General features: G+C 43.7%; 1 protein-coding gene across 2 annotated transcripts; it reads right to left on the bottom strand.

The window, feature by feature from the left end:
* Window positions 1–11,638: 11,638 nt before the first annotated feature.
* On the bottom strand, window positions 11,639–19,379 carry Paics (PAICS bifunctional enzyme). 2 transcript variants are annotated; one of them, XM_080286888.1, is made up of 9 exons: window positions 19,315–19,379; window positions 18,033–18,230; window positions 17,534–17,712; window positions 16,993–17,200; window positions 16,610–16,695; window positions 15,776–15,886; window positions 14,530–14,673; window positions 13,948–14,113; window positions 11,639–12,289 (listed from the first exon to the last, which is right to left on the bottom strand). In XM_080286888.1, the coding sequence occupies exons 1-9, from the start codon at window positions 19,319–19,321 to the stop codon at window positions 12,126–12,128; spliced, it is 1,263 nt and encodes a 420-aa protein (XP_080143014.1). In that variant the 5' UTR covers window positions 19,322–19,379; the 3' UTR covers window positions 11,639–12,125. The 2 variants fall into 2 exon arrangements, with proteins under 2 accessions (XP_080143014.1, XP_080143013.1); XM_080286887.1 differs by lacking the exon at window positions 19,315–19,379 and adding an exon at window positions 18,415–18,471.
* Between the last annotated feature and the right edge of the window lie 3,698 nt (window positions 19,380–23,077).

The following is a 23,077-nucleotide window of genomic DNA, read 5'->3' as shown; positions in this document are numbered from 1 at the left end:
AGCAGACTGCATAAATAAAATAAAAACAATAATTAAACTTAAACATGCAGGAATAAACTGGCGAGGAAAAGGTGTTGGGGAGCTTCCTTAACTGACAAGAATACCGGCCTAGAGGAGGATTGTTTCAGCAAGAGCCATGGAAAAATTGTGCACTGAACCCGTCTTGCTTATCCTACCTTCTTTTATGCAGGGAAGAAAGAACCAAATGCTACAGGCCCGCAAGATTTTTCCTCAGTAATAATAATAATAATAATAATAATAATAGTCAGACAAATTCCAGATGCTTTCATTTCGAGATGCCTGGACACTGCGTTTAAATGACTGGAGGTCATAGGCAGTAGGAAATACAGACAGGGGAAGTCAGTAGCAGAGTTGACCTGTTGCATACATGAAGGACTGGGAGTATTACTTACCTCCTTGCTACCTACCTACTTACCCACCCTCCTCCCCACAGACTGACCTACCTACCTATCAACACTGGAGGTCATAGGCAATAGGAAATACAGACAGGAAGACAGTTCCAGAGTTGACTTGTTGCATACATGAAGGAGAGGTGGTAATAAGCTAAAATAAACGTACTTACAATAGGGAAGACGATCGCAAGAAAAAAGAAAAAGAAAAAATGACGTCTCAAGATGGTTAGCACGACCCAAGTACTTCCTTGTGTAGAATCTAGATGGTCAGGTTGAGGAAGCTCCGTATCACCTTTTCCTAAACGATTTATTTTGTTTATTGCACTTTACTGTCCTCTTCTGTTACATAAATCCTCCCAATATCGTCATAATCTGTGTAAATGACGTACCAAAGGATATTAACCGGCCATATCAAAAAACAAATAGCTAAGGAAAAGGTGTTAGGGAGCTTCCTTAATCATGAAGACACAGTGGCATGATTTATTTTTGCAAGACTGCAGGGGTATATTTTAAGTCAGTGTGGAGATTTCGTAGCGCATTTTCCTCATCGATTTTGTCTGCATATTTCACTTCAGTATCCTCTTGTACTAATTTTGATGAAAACTATCTATCTCTATCTATAGCCCGACACCCTAATCCCGCAAAGGGTGGCCGCAGACAAAACGCCTCCAAATCGCTCTGTCACTCACCATTTGACTGCCTTCCTTCCAACTCACTTTCCCCTCCCTCATAGACGATATTAGTAAAGAGAGGGGGGGGGGAAACGACATAAAAGGGAGGATTTAAGTCAGTGTGGAGATTTCGTAGCACCTTTTCCTCGTCGGTTTAGTCTGCACACTTCACTTCAATATCCTGTTGTAAAGTTACTGATGAATATTAGCACGAAAATATATAGGTAACATAAAAGAGGAGATTGAGGTGTACTAAGCATAATAAACCACTTTAAAAAGATGCTGCGAAGCTTACTGTGTCACTCAACAAGCGACAGGAAGATTCTGTTTTTCCTTGTCTTTCTTGGAGGGGAAAAAAAAAAAAACTTACAATAGGGAAACTGCAGGAAGATCGACGCCCTGTGTATAAAAATGATATCATGGCCAAACTATACCGTTTTTACGCGTTTCCTTCAAATTGCCATCACTCCATCTTGAATGCTGAGTTGTTAGGACAGATTAGCACCTAAAATAGTGCTAGTCACGAAGAAGTGCTATGGAAACTGCCCATCCGTAGTACTGTCTTAATCTCTCGCTGAGCTATGGGAAATAAGCCTCAAAAGAACGGAAATCTAGGCTAAGTTAGGGTAAAAGGAGTATGGTACCTCTTGCAGTCTCCAGAGGATCAATTTTTACAAGAAGAAAAAATTTAGCACTCACCATTCATTGCCCTTCCTACAGAAATTGATAAATCCTACTTACGGTACAGAATTTCGTAGTTGAAAATCGACTTCCTGTGTGTACGGAGAGTGCCACGGCCAAAGTAGTTCCTCGTGCTGACACCAGAGGTCCAGAACGGCAGGCAACATCCCGTCTCCGGTACACGTCATTGAGCAACTGGCGGGAGTACCGGGGTGCGCCAGGATATATAGCCCACGTGAGGACGGGAAAACCTCACGACAAACACACTCGAGGCACTGAGAGCGTCTTTCAACTGCCGAGCGATCAGGGGGACGTCAAGGACCTCATCCGAGACAATATGGCCGCCAAAGACACATCATTTTACTATACTCCAAAACATTGAAGGCACCGCTTGAATGTAGCTGCCCATCATTTGATATTGATTTAATGTGTATTGTAATAAAATGTCTATAAATTGCCTCTGATAAACAGTGTATAGAGCAGAGAGAGAGTCCACACGAGAGAGTTGAAACACAGCCATCATCCGATTACTTGGGCGTCGGCTAACACCATCGCCCTCGACTCCGACCAAAGCTGGGCGGTAAACACGGCCACATATCGTATTTAATCGATTACTTCTTCCATTCCTCTCTAACGGGAACCATATTCCACTCTGACACGGCATTCTCGGTCACTCATGTTCGTTAAAAGTCAGTAATTTTGACTCCACAACGTCGGTTAGATTTCAAAACCAACAACACGCCGTCGGTTAGGTTTCAAAAGGGGAGCGGAGAATGGCGATTGCGTCTTCGACTTTATGATAAGTTTATGTGTAAATAAGGTGAAATAAATAACAGGAGAGCGATAAGGGGCTGGGGGAGGTGAACTCTTGAGGGATTACAACTAGAGATGGGGCACAAACAGACCAGAGTCACATATTGCAGGGGTGAATTGAGGGAATTTTAACTTCGAAAAAAAGGAGGAAAGGACAGATTGGAAGGTTTGTGGGTGCCATACAATGCTAAATTCTTTCTGAAGAAATTCTCTCTCTCTCTCTCTCTCTCTCGCTCTCTCTCTCTCTCTCTCACCGCTGTTGGGTAACGTATAGTGTAGTACCGGCAGAACCACAACATTGGTCAGAGCAACAACATTGCAGCGATGAGATGAAGCAACAAGGACAGTGATGAAATACTCGCTACAACGACGCATTTCTTTATTCTTGACTTATCTCTTGGGAGGAGGGTAAATATTACATCCCCAGTATCCCTGCCTGTCGTAAGAGGCGACTAAAAGGAGCCTTTTTGTCTCCAGTCTTTCTCTCCTGACTGTCCTTTTCTGCACTTCTGTCCTACCTTTCTTCAGGCCTTTGTTACCCGTCTCCGTCCCGGGGGGGGCTCAGGGACGGGTATTGTTTTCACTCGGTTTATCATTTTCTTTGTTTGTCTGTCTGTCTGTCTGTCTGTCTGTCTGTCTGTCTGAGTGTTAACGCGAACATTACTGGTGCTATTTTGACTGAAATTACAGAGATGATGGGCTATGACCTTGTGATCACCTGATTAAATTTTGGGGCAAGGCCTAGGCTGTAGGCCCAAAAATGTTTTTTTTTTTCTCCTTAACTCCTTTCAAATTCGTCATATCGACATGAAACCAAAACCTAAAAGTGCATCTTTCATATGTGTATCCTATAATATACCTCATTACATCAGGGGGGGTCATCCCCCCCCCGTTAGCGGTAGGGGGGTCAGTGTCAGGTGGTTCTGGCCTAAAATTGCAAATGGGCATCAGATCGTCAATTTTCACCCGATACGTGACATCTTTGACTAGATATCTTGTGTTTATACGTCAGCACTAAAATGACTGCCGGGGACGGGTTTGCTGTGCCTTGGCACCGTTTCTTTTTTTCCCTCTGCTCCTACAGTGCCATATAGGCATTGTGTGGCTTGGTGCTAATTCTTCATTATTTCTTCCATCCGTCTATTCTTGACCCCCAAACGATTTTATTCAACTGTAGAGGGAGTTTTTTGGAAGTAAAGATGGTAAACGTAGACTTTTCCAGACTTTTTTTTTTTTTTACCAGCATCCAGAAGATCAGTTGTGGAGTGATTTTTCAAGATTAAAAATCCTTATGCAGAGGATTTTTTCAGCTAAAGATTTTTTCTGATTTTTGATGTTAGATACAGCCAACTTCAGACGGTTTTATTCAGCTGTATTGAGATTTTCGAATTTTGGAGGGTTAAATACAGCATCATACAGACGATTTTATCCAACTGCCGTGATTTTGAACTTGAGGTGTTTAGATGTAGCCTCCAGACGATTTTGCTCATCATGCAGATTTTTTTTCGCGAAAATTTGAGGATAGATATAGCTTCCGGACGATGGTATTGAGATATATGGTGAAACTTGCGAAATTGCTTTAAATGTAGCCTTCAGACGATTTTATTCAGGTACATTTTTTTTAGAACGTGAGTTAATTATAGTCTTTAGGCGATTTTGTTCATCTGTGGATTTTTTGTTCATCTGTGGATTTTTAAATATGTACAGTTAAGTGAATCAAAACTTATTTGCATAATTTTGTACCTGATAAGAACTAATACATTGTGGGATATTCAGGAATTCATTATATGAAACACGTGTGACACAACAGCATTTTTTTTTTTTTTTTAAGGTGGATGTGACAGACCCAGGTATAAGTGAAACTTAGGTACACCTGGGTCTGTCACACCCATATGCTGTTGTGTCACACGTGTTTCATATAATGAATTCCTGAATATCCCACAATGTATTAGTTCTTATCAGGTACAAAATTATTCAAATAAGTTTTGATTCACTTAACTGTACATATTTAAATAATTTTTTTTTAAATGTCAAACCAAAAAAGACAAAAGTTATTGGCAGTCGCCATACACTGATACAAAGAACACTATGAGCCTAGCACTTGTGTCACAGCTGGAGGGATGGAGGTGCTTCATTATGGGCATAGTGCATCCCACACAACGTAAAAACAACCTGCAAGCTTGGAGTGAAAAAATCATCCCTCCTCAGGGTCTCACAGACCCGACATGCAATTCTAAGTGATATATTACAAAAACATAGACACGAAGGTAACCCCCTAAGGTAACCCCCTACACCCTGCATGGCCACAAAGAGTTAGGATGCTGCTGGGAAGGGCAGGGATCTGTAAGTTACTGAATTATACCATCGAAAAAATCACCCCGGTCTGTCAGACCCAGGTGAACGTGAGCCGTGTTCAGCTGTATTTGTTCGGTCATGGGTTAAATATAGCCTACAGCCGATTTTATTCAGCTCCATTTTTCGAACATGGGTTAATAATAGCCTCCTTCAGACGATTTTGCAGATTTTTTTTCGAAGTTGGGTTATAGTCTCCTTCAGACGATTTTATTCAGCTATTTTTTTTTTTTTCCGAATCGGGTTGAATATAGCCTCCAGGCGATTATGTTAAGCTGGATTTTTTCGAATGGGGGTTGATTATAGCCTCCTTCAGACGATTTTATTCAGCCATTTTTCTTTCAAAGTTGGGTTAAATATAGCCTTCAGACGATTATATTAAGCTAGATTTTTCCGAACGTGGATTATTTATAGCCTCCCTCAGACGATTTTATTCAGTTAGATTTTTTCGAATTTGGGTTATTTATAGCTTCCTTTAGACGATTTTATTCAGCCAAATTTTTTCTAACGAGAGAATTTTTGAGCTAGGGAGGTGACATCATGTAACCTCCAGACGCATGATTTTGCTGTGGAGAGATTTTTTGATGTTTAATATATCCTTCAGACGATTTTATTCCGTATTTTATTTTTTACTTCAGAGATTTAGATGTAACTTAGTTGATTTTATGCAGGCGTGGAGAGATTTCCCGCATTTGATCTATCTGTGTGTCTGTCTATCTATCTACTGCCCGAGGGTGAGGTGGAGGGATGGAGCTGAGAGGTATGTGAGGGAGGGGGAGTAGGTTGGGGGGAGGGCAGTCAAATGGTGGGTAACAGAGCGACTTGGAGGCGTTTTGTCTGCGGCCACCCCGAATTTAATGGGTTAGCTAGGCCTTCACTAACCCATCCATTGCTATAGTGCGTTTATAACAACCTGGTAAAGATCCCTAACCCCTTTTTAGTTAGCTATCAGGTGTAGTCGCTTTGGAGGCTTGATTTGACTAGTAACCAAGGAGATGCATTCCTGGCTTATCGAATGTCACGCAGCCATCACATTGGAGGCGTGTTTTGACTAGTAACCAAGGAGACGCATTACTAAAGATTCCTAAACCCTTTTCATTTAAGTTGGTGGTCAGGTGTAGTCACATTGGAGGCTTAATTTGACTGGTAACCAAGGAGATGCATTACTAAAGATATAACGCCTCTTCAGTTGAGGTAATGGCCAGGTGTATTCGCATTGGATGCTTGATTTGACTAGTAACCAAGGAGACGCATTCCTGAGATTCCTAGTCCCATTTCGGTTGAGTTGAAGGCCAGCTGTGGTCACATTGCAGGCTTGATTTGACTAGTAACCAAGGAGACTCATTCCAAACATTCCTAACGCCGATTTGGTTAAGATGATGGCCAGGTCTAGCCACATGGGAGGGTTGATTTGACTAGTAACCAAGGAGACGCATTACTATAGATATAACCCCTTTTCAGTTGAGGTGGTGGCCAAGTGAAGTCACATTGGAGGCATGCTTTGACTAATAACCAAGGAGACGCATTCCTGAGATTCCTAGCCCCTTTTCGGTTGAGTTGAAGGCAGGTGTGGTCACATGGGAGGCTTGATTTGACTAGTAACCAAGGAGACTATACCTCATTCCAAAAGGCTCATTGAATTTCACGCAACCACGACGTATATTAAAATGTAGGAGTGATAAACCGAATTTAGTAACCAAGGAGACGCAGTATACCTCAGTTGTAACCAAGGAGACGCAGTATACCTCTGTAACCAAGGAGACGCAGTATACCTCAGTTTGTAACCAAGGAGACGCAGTATACCTCTGTAACCAAGGAGATGCAGTATACCTCTGTTTGTAACCAAGGAGACGCAGTATACCTCTGTTTGTAACCAAGGAGACGCAGTATACCTCAGTTTGTAACCAAGGAGACGCAGTATACCTCAGTTTGTAACCAAGGAGACGCAGTATACCTCTGTTTGTAACCAAGGAGACGCAGTATATCTCTGTTTGTAACCAAGGAGACGCAGTATACATTATAACTTAGTATACCGTAGCTTCGCCTATTTTCGTCCGTTTGCGCTTATTTCACATAGCTCAGTGGCGGAATAAGACAAGTGCCACGGCTTTAGATCCATTCCGTAGCACTTCTTCGTGATTAGCATGATAGTGTTAATCTTGTAGCTGCCCAATGTTGTAGTGTTAATCTGTCGTTAGAGCTGTGTGTTCAAGATGGAGAGATGGCAGTTTTAGGCCAAGTTACAGTGAAAGGAGTATGAACAAGGGAGTGTTTACGGTAACCAGAATATTTCCGCCATGTGTCCTTCATTTATGCAACAGGTCAACTCTGGAACTGTCTCCGTCTGTCTGTATTTCCTGCTTCCTATGATCTCCAGTCTTTCAAACGCAGTGTGTCCAGGCATCTCGAAATGATCGGATCTTGAATTTGGCTCTCTCTTGTATTTTGTTTTTCTCTTGGAAGGAACAGTTTTGCGGGCTCGTGGCCTTTGGTTCCTTCTTCCCCACATTAAAAAAAAAAAAAAAAAAAAAAATCCGTAAAAGAAGGAGACTCATTTCCCTCATGTCCACTCTACGGACTTTTTCTTTGAGTTGTCTCCGTCCATCTCTCTATCTATTGCCAGACGCCTCAATCCCGTTCGGGGTGGCCACAAACAAATCGCCTCCACGTCGCCCTGTCCCTCGCCATTTCACTGCCCTGCTCCCAACTCACACCCCCCTCTCTCATATACCTCTCCACCCCATCCCTCCATCCATCCTCGGCCTCCCCCTCCCTCTTCCCCCCTCCACCTCACTCACATACACTCTCTTCGTCAGTCTTTCACCCTCCATCCTCTCCACATGGCCAAACCACCTCAGTGTGTTCCTCATAACGCTTCCTATCACATCCACATCCACACCACAACGCTCCTTTATATCCTCATTCGTCAGCCTGTCTCTCCATGTGACTCCACAGGCTCCTCTTAAATACCTCGTCTCCCTCCAACTGTATCTATATTTTTTCCTGTGTTTTCCTGTGTGTCTGTCTATGTGTCTGTCTGTCTGCCTGTCTTATCAGTTTGTGTCTGTGTATGTCCATTTGTCTATCTATCTGTGCGTCTGTTAATTTGTCTCTAGCCAGACGCCCTAATCCCGGAAGGAGGAGGCCACAAACGAGTTGCTTTTCTTCCTCCACCATCAGGCTGCCCTCTCTCTAACTCATGTCCTCATCCATGTCCCCCCCCTCTCTCTCTCTGACACACACACACACACACACACACACACACACACACACACACACACACACACACACACACACACACACACACACACACACACACACACACACACACCTAGGCTCATTCTCGCCTGGTAAGGAAACTCCCTAACACCTCTTCCTTAGCGATTTATTTTTGGATATGGGTGGTTAATGTAATTTTCTTCGTTATTTTTTGCAGGGTGTGGTGATGTTGGAAGGCATTATATAACACAGAATAGAACAATAAGGTGTAAAAAGCAAAGTAGATCGCCAAAGAAAAGGTGTTCGGGGCTGCCTTACCCTCAGTCCCATTCTCAGTCTCCCACTGCCCCTCCCCCTCACCCATACACACTCGTAGTCAGTCTCTCATTTTAACGCGATATTAAAAGATTTTTTTTTTTTTAATTCTTGCCGCCTAAAAAGAAAAAAAAAAGATGAAAAAATGAGGATGCAACTTTCGTTTCCCTTATTTTTCATGTTCCTCTCTTGGAATCTCTCTGTCTTTAGCCAGATGCCTCCATGTCACCCTGTCTTGGCATTAGGCTGCCCTTCCTCCAACTCTCTTGATGATGATGATGAATATTGATTTATTATTATCTATCTATCTCTGTCTATTGCCAGATGCCTTAATCCCGTAAGGGGTGACCACAAACAAAGCGCCTCCATGTCGCCCTGTCCCCAACCATTTCACTGCCCTGCTCCCAGCTGACACCCCCCTCTCTCATATGCCTCTCCACTCCATCCATCCATTTCATCCTTGGCCTCCCCCTTTCTCTCCTCCCCATCCATCTCACTCATACACTCCCCTCGTCAGTTTCTCACTCTCCATTCCTCTCCACATGGCCAGACCACCTCAGTGTGTTCTAGCGCTTCGTATCACATCCACATCCACACCACAACGCTCCTTCACATCCTCATTTGTCAGTCTGTCTCTCCATGTGACTCCACAGGCACCTCTCAGATAACTCATATCCACTGCTGTCACTCTTGACTTGTGTCCCTCCAACAACGTCCAAGCTTTACTTCCATACGTTAGAATAGGTATCACAATACTGTCATGTAGTAACTTTTTCACTTCCATGCTCACTTTCCTGTTTCTTATCACTGCTTTCAAGGAACCAGCAACCTTTCTTCCCTGCTGTACCCTTTCAAGCACTTCACCCTCCAAACCTCCATCCTTACTCATCACACTACCCAAGTACTTAAATGTACTCACATTTTCCAATTCCTCACCATCCAACCTCACTGTCCATTCACTGACTTCACTTCTCTCGAAGTCCATAACTTTTCTTTACATTCACCTTTAGATTCCGTTTCTTACACACTCTCCCAAACTCATCCACCAAGCCTTGCAGCTCCCCTTCGTCTTCACTTCATAACTAAACACAGTATGATCTGCAGACAACAGTATAGGGAGTTTCCAAATACTGCCCTCTCTCATTAGGGCCGCTTCAACATCCACTGCCCTACCTTGTATCTCTTATAACCCCATCCATATACAGATTGAACAACCATAGAGACATGACACATCCCTGTTTCAATCCAACCTTCAAATAGAAAAATTCACTCAGTTCACTGTCCACACGCATTGCAGCCTTAGCACCGTCATACATACTCTTCACGGCATTCAACAACTTCCCATCTACTCCATGTATTCTTAATGCTTTCCACAATCCTTGTCTATCCACCCTGTCATATGCTTTCTCCAAATCCATGAAAGCCGCATACAACTTCTTTCCCTTCTCTAGAAACTTTTCCGCTAAAGATCTACGAATGAATATCAGATCTACACAACCTCTTCCCTTCTTGAAACCTCCCTCTCTTCAACTAATTCCTCTGTTCTTTCTCTAACTCTGTCAGTGAGTATCCTACCATACACTTTTCCTGTTACACTAAGACAAATGGCCCTATGATTACCACACACTTCTTTTTCCCCTTTTCCTTTGTACAAGGGAATTTCCCCATTTTGACTTTCTTCATTGCTTCCACAACTTCCATCCTACTGATATCTTCCTCTCTTCTCACCTCCCTCCTTCTCCCAGCCATTCCCCAGCCACTTATACTCGCATTACTTTCATTCTCTGTGTTCAGCAGTTCCTTAAAGTGTTCTCTCCATCTGCTCACTTTTTCTCCCATCTCCACTAGTAGTCCGTTTTTATCTTTCACTCCCTGACTAACTTCTTTGTCACCCTGTCGAACTCCCTTTACCTTTTTCTAGAACATTTTCTTACATTCCCTCCACTTTACACTTAAATTCCTTCCAAATTCCTCATCCACTCTCTTCATACTCTCTCTTACTAATCGTTTCACCTCTCTCTTCCTCTCTTCATATAATACAGTATTGTCTTCTGTCTCTCATCTTCTTCCAAGCCCGTTTCTCATCCACTCACTATACAGTATGCTTTCTTCTTTTGTGTCACAGCCTGTCTCACCTCTTCAGTCCACCATGCTGTTCCTTGCACCCCCTTCCGTCTTCTCTTCACCCCACACACCACTCACATGCTGCACAGATTTCTTCTGTGAATATCTTGCACACACCTTTTATGATGTCCCCCATCTTCTCCAATCCATATTTACCCAATCGCTCCTCCACTTCTCTCTTATATTCTGCCTTTTTGTCATCCTCTTGTAACCTTTCCACCCTCCTTGCATATACTACTTCCTCCTGTCCTTCCCTTCTTCTATTTCTCCATTTCACTTGGACCTTGATTCTCACCACCAGCAAGTGGTGGTTAGAAGGTCTACTCCCTGAACCTCTATATGCTCTTGCATCCATTACACACCTACTCATCCTTCATCCAAAATTACATAATCAGTCATTGCCTTCCGTTCATTCAGTTCACCACCCACCCTTCTCATCACATGCCACGTATACCTATGGATCATTTTGTGCCTGAAGAGGGTATTAGCTATCACCAAGCCCCTCCCAGCACAAATGTCCACTAAAGCATTGCCATTCTCATCTATCTCAGCAGGCACACCCCACTCACCAACTACTCCATCCACTGCACATTCCCTACTTTGCCATTTATATCACCAATCAAAAACACTCTCTCATTCCTTTCAAACTTTTCCATGCATGCTTCCACACTTCATTAGTTTTATTATGTAATGGTTATCAAACTTCATTTCACTACAGCAGTATAGTATGAGTAGTTTTAAGCTTTAACTAAAAAGAAAAACAGTTTTCACAGCAAAATTTATTAGCAAAATGGAAATGGCATAGTTGAAATTCTTAACATAGTACTGAGCAACTTCAAATTTCCTTAACAAAAATTAACAGATCTACAGAGCAAGGGTGAGAGAAAAAAAAACCGTCTTGGTCTTGGAGTCACTGTTGGTTCAGTGAGGTGTTGTCTCTCTCGGACAACACATGACATATTATAACCATCCTTAAATCATGTATTATTATAGGTATCTTATCCAAATATTATATGAACATTGTCAGTAAACATAGTGTCACTGATCTTGGCCTGTGGAGAGAGAGAGAGAGAGAGAGAGAGAGAGAGAGAGAGAGAGAGAGAGAGAGAGAGACTTATTACTCACAATGAGGTGTAGGGACGAGACTAGGGTATCATAGTCCAGTAAAATTATGATTAGATGAGCTCCCTACACCCTTTGGTAGCCATACATGATATAAGAAAATGAGATCATCAGTTCAGCAGGGGCATTCTAACCACTACACTACCAATAGATCAATGTAATGTAGTTTTATTTTGAAGTGCAGAGAGGAAAGCCTTTGGGGGGATTAGTGAGGGCCTATGGATGAGAAGATAGATATTCAGGAGTGGAGATTAGACCACCAATAGACTAATGTAGTAGTTTTATTTTGAAATGGTAGAGGAGGAAGCATTTTTGGGGAGTCAGTGAGTGCCTAAGGACAAGATTTAGATGTTGTGGAGTGATTGGGGCCAGGATCAGCAACACGATTTTCATGGGTGACTATTTCTTGAGGGTTCTAGTTTGTGGTGGTCAGGTCATTGTCCATCTTTTTGAGGGCGGCCCACAGGTTGAGTTGCTTGGCCCTTAGCTTAGCCCAGATGACATGGTCGGTGAGGGCAAGGATGGATGCTGCACTCTGGGCTGCTGCCTCAGGGTACAGCACAGTCCCACAACCCATACCTGGCAAAGACATAACAGTTTAGGTCCTGGGAGACATGGTATTTAGATTCTGGTGAGAGATGTAACAGTTTAGGTCATTTTGTATTGAGAATGGAGCCGTATTCGTTGGGGGGTTTCCTGATGCCTCTTCCTTAGTTGTTTATTTTTCATTTTATGCCAAAAATTATGTATATTTTTAAAAAGTACAGTTTTCCATGGACATATTGCATAATTGTTGTCACTGTTGCTGTTGTTGTTTTTCCCACTAAAAGATAGGATCAGGTAGGATCCAGAAACATGAGAAGATTATTGAAAAAGGGATTACTATCAACAGCATGTCTGGTGCAGTGGGTAACACAGTCATTCACACATCACACAATCCCCTAGAATCTACAAGCCAAACTTTTTTTTTTTTTCTTAATGCATTTCACCTGTGCCCATACAACACCAATCAAGATGAAAATGAGTAGCTACCAAACACTTGTCATGTGTTCTTCCATATATAATTCATCTAACTCTATCCTTTGTCAAATCTGTCTCCCCAGTTTCCAAACCTCACTGTCACACATACTCTTTACCATAATTATTTCACCTCAGTATCAGTGTACAGTATATCAATAGCAAGGGACCTTAATCCTACCTTCATTCTGGAGGGGGTAGTCAGTAACAAACTGCCTTACACTTCACCTTGTTTTCCATCATCAGGCTTACCTCTTTCCATCCCCTCCCACTTTTATTCATACAACTCTCTACTCTGTTTTTCAAGCCATCCTCTGTCGCTCTCCAGACGAGTCACATGCCCTCCCCTAAATCAGTTTTCTTTCACTCCATATGGCAAAATTCTTGAGGGTACTTTCCCCTGCATATCTACATCAGCACCACAGCACCCAGACCTCAGTATTCAGTTAGTATATTATTTATCCAGTATATAGTACAACTGGATGTCAGTGCATGGTGGAACAGGGCCATACATCCAGCAGTTTAAACATGCAAATGCTGCCAGGGAATTATGTGTGCATCCTACCCTTAAATACTTTGAGCTATGGCAACCTAGAGTTTGGACCCCCTGTTCCCCAATGCTTAATACAGTACCGGTATTGTAAGGGCAGGCTGTTGCCCTTTTTATCACTATTACACAAATTTTAATTGTATGAAGTACTGTACAGTATACAGATGCAAGAAATTGGGCTATTAGCTAAGCACTAAGTAAGGAGAAATTTAGATAAATGTAAATATACTAAGGTTTAAATCTAAGGGGTGCCACTCAGGAATGAGTGAGGCTGGTCACTCTCATCTTAAATGTCAGGACCATCTTGCCTAATCCCAGGCTCCTACGCTTCTCATGGGGCAATGTAGGATTGGATGATGGATGGATGGATACACACCTTCTGGTATTACAACTAATTAGTCAGCAAAAACAGTGCATCAGTTTGCACTGAACCATATTTATCAGATACTGTATAAGGTCAGTTGTATGAAGAAAAACATATGTTTGAAGGCTTTGGGTGTCCATTTAGTATTTATAATTTTTTGCTTTAGATCGGATATTTTTGCTGTATTTTGGCAACTGCTGGAAGATTTTAATTCCCCTCAGAAGGGATCTCAAGTGAAGGTCTGTAGCTGCACAAAAGTTCATTGCTAACAGGAAAAAAAAATCAGCATGCATTAGGTTGATATACCTGAAGGCAGGCTGAGGGAGGACCACACATCTCTGGACATTTCCTCAGGCTTGAGGGGTGGACAGTTGATGACAGGATAGCAGGTGTTGGCACAGGTTACTGGGCCCAGGCCATTTGACCGTCCTGCTACTGCGATGAACACTACTGGCATCCCACTACCCTCATACTGCACAGAAACAAACAGAAAATCATCATCATAAAAAAATTAGAACTGTCAGATTGCAGTGAAATGGAGCACACAGCCATTCACACATCATCCAAGCATTCAACAGTACCATAGCCAGAGAGGTGACTGGGGTGACACTGGCCACCTGTGAAGTAAGCCTGGCCATATTATTTGTCGAGAGGAATACCCCCACACCAAATCAGTTATTTTCACCTGACAGAACTGGGCCACTCCAAAAGGTGAACACGGTACTAAGTCACAGTTACATCAGTGTGCTTTAGTTATGAGGTGGGAATGAGTCTGTGAATATTGGTCAGTCCTCGAGTCTAACTACACTTGGCCACCAACTGACCTAAAAGTGGTTAGATATCTTTGACAGGTTAGAATGAACACACTATAGGACTTGTGTTACCAACCTGAGCAATAATAGCCAGTGTCTCTGCTGTACCCTTGTGTGCTGATGTGACACGCAGTTGACAAGGAACACCAAGTTTCTTGCAGTGCTCTCGGATCTTCTCACTGTGGCCAGAATCACTAGCTGACCCCATCAACACCACCACCTGTGTACACCATCATTATCATCTACAACCACAAAAATAAATTAACTCCAACACCACCATCTGCACACATCATTATCATTACTGTCATCACCACCACCATTACAGCTGCACACAACCATCCCCACCATCAACAACTTCACACAACCATCCCCACCATCAACAACTTCACACAACCATCCCCACCATCAACAACTTCACACAATCATCCCCACCATCAACAACTTCACACAACCATCCCCACCATCAACAACTTCACACAACCATCCCCACCATCAACAACTTCACCAGGGTACCCTCTCTCATACATCCCTTCACTCCATCCTTGGTCTCTCCGCTCCCTCCCCCACCTCCGCCTGTACACACAATCTTGTATTAATTCTCAGATGTTTCCTTCAGACAGTACTGCCATAAGTAGAAGTCTTGTTTTTTGAGTACAGTACTACATACTGTACCAAGTTAATATGGACACAGTTTGTATTAGTAAGAACAAGTAACAGCCAATTCAATTTTACTCCCCTCAAGGTATAGGGTCAATTTAACACTTTCACATTCCACTCCTTCTCCAGCGCACCACCCAGTCCTGTTCTTGTCTAGCCACTGGAGTAATTAAGCAAATTTACAAAAGATTATGTGATTTAGGGTATCTATTGTAGTTTCAGAAGTATTGATTTTTTGTGAGCATAACCTACATGACAAGAGTTAAACACATCCAGGGGCATCCAAAGAATAATAGTGTTGAGAGCAGATGACCAGCCTACTTATCATGATGGCATTACTGTGTATCATCAAGAAACCTTCCGTCATCTCTTTAAGCTTAAATCAGTGCAAAGTAGCCATTGCCTCTGGAGTATTCTAACCACTAGATCTCCAGATTATAGGCTGCCTTCTTTTCAACTCACACCCCTCTCTCTCATACCCCTCTCCACTCCATCCAACCCTCTCCCTCTCCTCACCACCATACTCATATACGGTACACTGTCCATGTTAATTTCTCATTCTCCATTCTCAGCACAAAGTGTAATGTGAAAATTGTATTAGTTAGAAAGAAATACTACAAAATGTAATCCAGTAAGACTAAGACCTGTAAATCTATCTAACTCACCTGTCCCTTTGGTTTGGGAATGAAAGAGTCAAGCTTGTCGGCAACCCACTGGAAATTGCGCTTCACTTGGTTAAGTCCCTCTTCAGTGACAGTCTCAAAGTTGCGGTACACCTGAAGACACAGACGCAGGTACAGGCAATGTATTGGGCAGACATGGAACAAGAAGAGAGCATTATACTTTTTTCAGTTTAATGTGGCCTAAAATTTCTCTCTCTCCATCGTAAATACTGTACTCAGTTATAAATGGTTGATTATCACCAGAATACGATGCTAGTTGTAAACTTTATGGCAAGGAGGTTGACGCTAGTCATGAAATATATGGCAAGAAGGTCGATGCTAGTTGTGAAAAATATGGCGAGGAGGTCAGTGCTAGTCAGGAAATTTATGGCAAGGAAGTTGATGCTAGTCAGGAAATTTATGGCAAGGAGGATGATGCTAGTCAGGAAATTTATGGCAAGGAGGATGATGCTAGTCAGGAAATTTATGGCAAGGAGGATGATGCTAGTCAGGAAATTATGGCAAGGAAGTTAGTGCTAGTCAGGAAATTTATGACAAGGAGGGGATGATGCTAGTCAAGAAATTATGGCAAGAAGGTAGAGCCGTAGTATTGTCTTCTGCCATGAAGGAACATAAGCTGCAAAAGAACGAAAATCTGGGTCAAGGTGAAAAGAGTATGGTGGTTGCATGGTACAGCTGGGGATTAAAATTTGTCAGATATTTCACCCCCTTTACTTCTCACATCCATGCACTGCACATTCTCCACCCACATATCCAAACCATGTTGAGGTACCTCTAATACTTCCAGTGGCATGCTAAAACGTGCTGTCTACTCACCTGCTTATCCTTCATTAGCCTCTTGTCACCAGACGGCCACAGCCTCCAGGAATCAGAGTCAATGGTGTCGGATACCAGAATTTCCTCTGTGCAGCGTGATGGACATTTCGTTAATATGTTACCTTTGAGAGTATTATGGTCCATTTTATTAATTAGCTTTTATTGGTAAGAACAGACTTTTAAGAGTTTTTTTTTTTTTTTTTCCTGTAACTATACTGGATGTAAAGACAAAAAAATAAACAAAAGAAAAATAATAATAATGAAATGAAAATCAACTTTTTTCCTGCCTAAGTTGGCATGAGGGCGAATTCAAATACAAAAACAAGAGAGAGAGAATCTGCAATGCAAAAATGATATAAAAAAAAAAAAAAAGCTAAACTCACTGGATTCCACATCAATGCCAAATTCAATCTTCATGTCGATCAGAGCACAGTCAAGGGAAGCCCAGGCTCGCTCCAGGACCTCAAAAACAGCTAGTGTTGTGCGCGCCATTAGGTCATACTCCAGACGGCCCAGTACCACACCTCCTATGTTGAGTCCTGCCGAAAGTACTTGTTCCTCACTCCATTGGGGATCGTGGTTTGCGTCGTCCTGTAAACATCGTCATCATCGAGACATTTTCCCACACAATGATAGGGTGAGGCAGTGATCAGAATGCAAAGGAGAAAACTGATAGAGGCATCTAATCAGCATGATGCTGGAGAGACAGCTTCCTGTGGTGGCACTGATATAACCAGACATCACCTCTGGCTGATAATACATACTCATATTCTTCGACTCCTTCCCTATACCCCAAAAGGAGAATGGTGGACTATAAGAAAAAGGCAGCATCAGCCAGCAGTCCATCATGTTCACATCCTGGTGAGCATGAGGCTACATCTACTGCCAACAACTATGTTACTAAGGTGTATCTGTGTGACTCACCTTGTAGAAGGTCTCCAACTTAGGTGGGGTAAACCTGTACCCTTCTGGCACCCCAGTATGGCGTCGAAGGAAAGATCCTGTTGCCACTCGGCGTGTCACCCACTCCAGCGGCACCATGTGACACCGCCGTGCCAAGTAGTTCTGACTCCCACATAACCGCACAAAGGATGTCTTGATGCCTGGAAGTTGTGTTTGATGAATCTCGCATCTAACTTTTGTATTGGCCTAGCATCATTCTGTCAGTTCATACAGTATATCTGTAGCTTGGTGCTGCATCCAGTGAGGACTGGCCAGCTAAGCCTTTTGCTATTTCTGACCCTACTTAGAACAATAATGACTTCCTTTCCCATGACACACCAGCCTCACACCCTCACTTACATACTCAACACCTTCTCTCCCTTAACCAACACTGTACATACACTCAGTCAGTAGTGTGACATTTCCTGATTTACTGTATAGAATGATAGCCTACAGCTGAACTCATGGCAATCACACTAACCTGCCTCCTGAAGAAACGTGAAGACCTTGGCATTGGTGGCATTAGAGATGGCTGCTTTGCCCTCGAGATCATGTGCCTTGGCCCCATCCCCAGCGGTGATACGGTCCTTGTTTACCACCAGCACCAACCCTGGCTGTCCAACCACCTCATGTACCACCTTGGTTTTACCCTCGATGATCACGGCACCTGGCTGGGGCTCTGTGGTGATAGAAGATATTGTGAACTGGACTGTCCTGTAAAAATATAATATGTTGCCAAACCCAGCTCTGTCTGTTTGAGAAGACCTCTTGACCATGGTGAGGCCATTCTACTGGTACAGTTACAGTTTAGTATATAAACCATGAAGGGAACTGGTGCTCCCTTGTGGTATACAGCGTCTCACCAGGGTCCTTCCTCATGGCAAGGTACTGGGCTTCTCAGTAGCACCTATTTGTGTAAAGAAAATAATACACAAATCAAATTGAGGAAATGATTCAGTAAGATCGAAGTACAAACGTTGTCATATACAGCCCTGTGATCTTCATTCGGCTTTGATGTCGCATTGGGGGCTCGATGAGTAACAGTTAAGTGTTCAGTGCTCATGGAGAAGTTTCCGCAAGTTTCGTGTTATTCTTCCATTTTGTTATGAAGCAACTCGTGATATGGAGTGACGAAGTTTCTTATTTACTAATTTACTGCAGTTCTGTGAGGACTCCTTTTTCAGTTCATACATTAGATCTACTACAGGACCTTCTGAGAGAGTGACCCATGCTAAATGCACGGGTGAGGGAGAGGTGTCTGTAGGATGAGTAATGGAGATGAAAATAAAACTGTGGTTATGGTTGTGCTTGTTTGTGTTAGTCTGTATATACTGTCGGTAGGACCCTGGAATCGGGGTTCACCTATCGCGAGACGAGTACACTACCACCGAGCCACCTGCTTTTACACGATTGCTAGTGTTCGGCAGTTTTGGTCATAAATACATTATGAATGATAAAAACACACACACACACACACACACACACCACAAAGCCAGCCAGGAGACAGGGCGTGTGTGCTGGGCAATCTCCAGGCCCTGTCATCCTCCCTTACCGTTTTTTCATCAGCCCACATCCCACTGACCGGGCTAATGTATGGGCCGGCCTGCACTATATGTGTAGGAAGTCTGCAAACGAACGAACGAAGCGAACGGTACAAACACATTATACGCCACATGAATTATTAGTTGTTTTTTCTGACATGCGTGAAGCCTCGTACTATTCAAACCTTCAAAATGTTGATCAGAAGTGATGTCAGTCCTTACCACTCATGTTGAGAAGGAAAGAAGCGAACTCTCCCACACAGCGCTGACTCCACACTGACGTCTCTTCTGTTGCCAGGGCTGGGCCGACATACGTACGATTTATAATGCATCTTAAACCAGTTTATTACCATGTACGAGTGTGCGGCAATTTGTCGTTATCGGATAAATAAATTTTACGTAATTTTTCACTCTAATATTCACTATAGTTTGATTTTGGTGTGATAGGTGGCTGTGTAAGTGAAGAGTACAGTAAAACATTTTCGCCGACAAGCCCAGCGTAAGGAGAGTTGATAAATACGTTAATAGGGGTATTGCCTTCAGCTGTATCCACCAATACACCTCTACTACTGCATTTTAGGTCTGTAATTTATAATCTTGCCAGTCATTAAATAAAAGCAGATCAGAATGCTAAGTTATACAAAATGTAAGTACGCTTTTGTTATGTTTATTCAGCTTCTTCCTAATGAAGAGGTTGTGTGTGTGACCTTTCACTCGTGAAGGCCTGTAACCAGGGCCTGGTGCGTCGTTGGGTTAGGATGTTCCCTGTCACCTCTTCCTTTGCGATTAGTTTTTGGATATGACTGGTTAATATCCTTTTGTGCGTTATGTATGCAGAGTATGGCGATATTGGAAATGCCTATGTAACGCGGAAGAGGACAGTAAGGTATAACAAGGGAATCTCTTGGGAAAAGGTGTTAGGGAGCTTCCTTACCTACGAGAAATACCAGCCCCGAACTGAAGAATCTAGACAACCTGCTGGCGTCTGGCAAGGTGGTCGGGTTCTGTAAGATTGGTAGCTTTGGATTCCAGGGGCTTGGATAATGAGTGAATGGGTAAACTTTGGTTAGTGTCACATTCTCTCTCTCTCTCTCTCTCTCTCTCTCTGACCCTTCTTCCTTTCAGCTTGGAGTGGGAATGATCTGGATGATGATGATGATGAGGATAGTGATGATGACGACGACGATGATGGTGATGAGGATAATGATGATGGTGATAAGGATGAGTATAGCCCATATTCACGAGATCTTAGGGCTGCCACTATCACTTCCTTAACAGTCTGTATCTACACACAACACTAGGGCCGACCGTATCTGAAAATAAATAGCTAAGGAAGATGTGTTCGCGAGCCTCCTTCATTGGGAATACAGGTCCGAGTTATTTATTGCCAATTTATTTTTATTTTAACTCATACCAAGCGCTTCACAACCAAACTGGAATGAACGTAAAAAAAAAAAAAAATCGATAATGTGATTTCTGATAACATTCTAGCACACGTAGCACCCGTCTAGTAGCAAACTCCTATCCCTTCTCTGTCCAGGTCTCGAATGCATGAGTTAACCGTTACTCCAAAGCCTCCATGCACGCAACAGGCCAACTCTGGAACTGTCGTCCTGTCTGTTTCCTACTGCATACGACCTTTAGTGTAGGTAAGTAGGTCGTCAGTCTGTGGGGAGGTGGGGAGGCAGTTGGTCAGTCTGTGGGAGGCAGGTATGGGCAAGTAGGTATGGGCAGGTAGGTAGGTAGGTGTCTGTGGGGAGGTAGGTAGGCGAATAGGGAGGAGGCAATACCCCCAGTCCTTCATATATGCACCAGGTCAACTCTGGAACTGTCTTCCTGTCTGTATTTCCTACTGCCTATGACCTCCAGTGTTGGTAAGTAGGTAGGTCAGTCTGAGGGGAGATAAGTTGGTAGGTCAGTCTATGGGGAGGAGGATGGGTAAGTAGGTAGGGAGGAAGGAGGTAAGTAATACTGCCAGTCCTTCATGTATGCAGCAGGTCAACTCCGGAACTGCCTTCCTTTGTCTGTTTCCTGCTGCCTGTGACCAGTCTTTTAAACGCATTGTATCCAGGCATCTCGAAATGAACGGGTCTTGAATTTGCCTCTGTTCTTTTATTCTTTTATTCTCTCTTGTAAGGAAAAATCTTGCTGACTACTGGCCTTTGGTTTCTTCTTTCTTGCATGAACAAAAAACAGTGACGCCTGGTTGGAGTGCTTCAATAATGCCTTCCATAGTCACCCGCCTCAAGATGGGAAGGACAGCCAGCGACACGTGTACTCGTTGGTTAGAAAATTCCCTAACACCTCTTCTTTAGCAATTCATTTTTGGATACGGCTGGTTAGTCCTTTTGTGCGTTATTTATGCAGAGTATGGCGCTATTGGCAGGATCAGAAGCTCCCTAACACCTCTTCTTTAGCGATTTATTTCTGGATTTAGTTGTACGTTATTCATGCAGAGTATGGCGATATTGGAGGGATTTGTGTAACACGGAATAGGACAGTAAGGTGTAATAGGCAAAATAAATCGCTAAGGAAAAGGCGTCAGGGAGCCTCCTATATCTAACCCTTCCACTTCGAACCCGCCTCTTAAGCTGAATAAAATCGTTTGGAAGAATCAGTAAGAAAATATTAAGAAACGCCATTGCTGTGTAGGTGTTAAAGGTTAATTAGAACTCAGGCGTCGTAGTGGTGGCGAGGAGTGGGATGGGGTGAGGTGGGCTGGGGTGGGGGTGATGAGGGGTGGTGTGGATTGGTGAGGTGTGGTGGGGTGGAGTGGGATGGGGTGCTGTGTGGTGTGGAGTGGAGTGGGGTGGCGTAGCGTGATGTGGCGTGGGGTGGGATGGGGAGATGTGGCGTGGCGTGGGGTGGGGTGATGTGGCGTGGTGTGGTGTGATATGGGGTGGGGTGCGTGGTGTGGTGTGATATGGGGTGGGGTGGCGTGGCGTGGTGTGGTGTGATGGGTGGGGTGGTGTGGAGTGGGATGGTGTGGCGTGGGGTGGGATGAGATGAGATGATGTGGCGTGGTGTGGTGTGATATGGGGTGGGGTGGCGTGGTGTGGTGTGATGGGTGGGGTGGGGTGGTATGGAGTGGGGTGATGTAGCGTGATGTGGGATGGTGTGGCGTGGGGTGGGATGAGATGATGTGATGTGGCGTGGTGTGGTGTGATATGGGGTGGGGTGGTATGATGAGTGGGATGGGGTGATGTGATGTGGCGTGGTGTGGTGTGATATGGGGTGGGGTGGCGTGATGTGGCACGGTATGTTGTAGTGTGGTGTGGTATTGTGTGATGTGGTATGATGTGTGCGGTGGTGTGGTGTGGCGTGGCGTGATGCGGTGTGGCGTGATGTGGTGTGATGTGACGTAGTGTGACCTTGTGAACCTGTTTCCATGTCGACTGGCTAAATTTCCCCAGCCCTTTTCAGGCTTGTGCCCCAGCCGTCCTTCAGTTTACTCAGGCCATGGCTCAGTTCCCTTTGGTGAAAACAGGCCCATCAGTTACCACTACGCCTAGCCAACACATGGGGTGGTAGACAATGTGTGGCTGTTGCTGATGCCGCCACAACCTTGAACTCTCACCCAGTTTGCCGGCATGATTTGTTTAAAGTAACGTCAAACCTCGGCCAGTTTGACATTGGCCAGTTGTTGTCAACCTGGAGGACTACAGGATAAAGTTGCCCCCCAGGAAGTCCGGAGAGAGTCGGCCTGCCGCCTGCAGTCTTAATGAAGCCAGGTTTAAACCCCAGCTGGGCCAAGGAACAATTTGAGGATCTGGGTTTCATAAAGCAGACTTTACTGATCTACCAGAAAACTTGCTGACGCGTAAAAATATCCCCCGCTAATACCAAGTACGGTACATCAGTCTTACATGAGGCAGCCCTAGCATGAATTCAGTATGGACGGTGGGTGTCAGCGCCGAAGTGGTGACGTATGGAGGTGTAATGGTACGTAGCAGGACTACAAAACAGGCAGTGAAACATACGCAGA

Source organism: Coenobita brevimanus, chromosome 114 (assembly GCF_032717465.1).
Source record: "Coenobita brevimanus isolate Jiangsu-jjx chromosome 114, ASM3271746v2, whole genome shotgun sequence".
Taxonomy (NCBI): Eukaryota; Metazoa; Arthropoda; class Malacostraca; order Decapoda; family Coenobitidae; genus Coenobita; species Coenobita brevimanus.
This window is presented reverse-complemented; position numbering and strand designations above follow the sequence as displayed.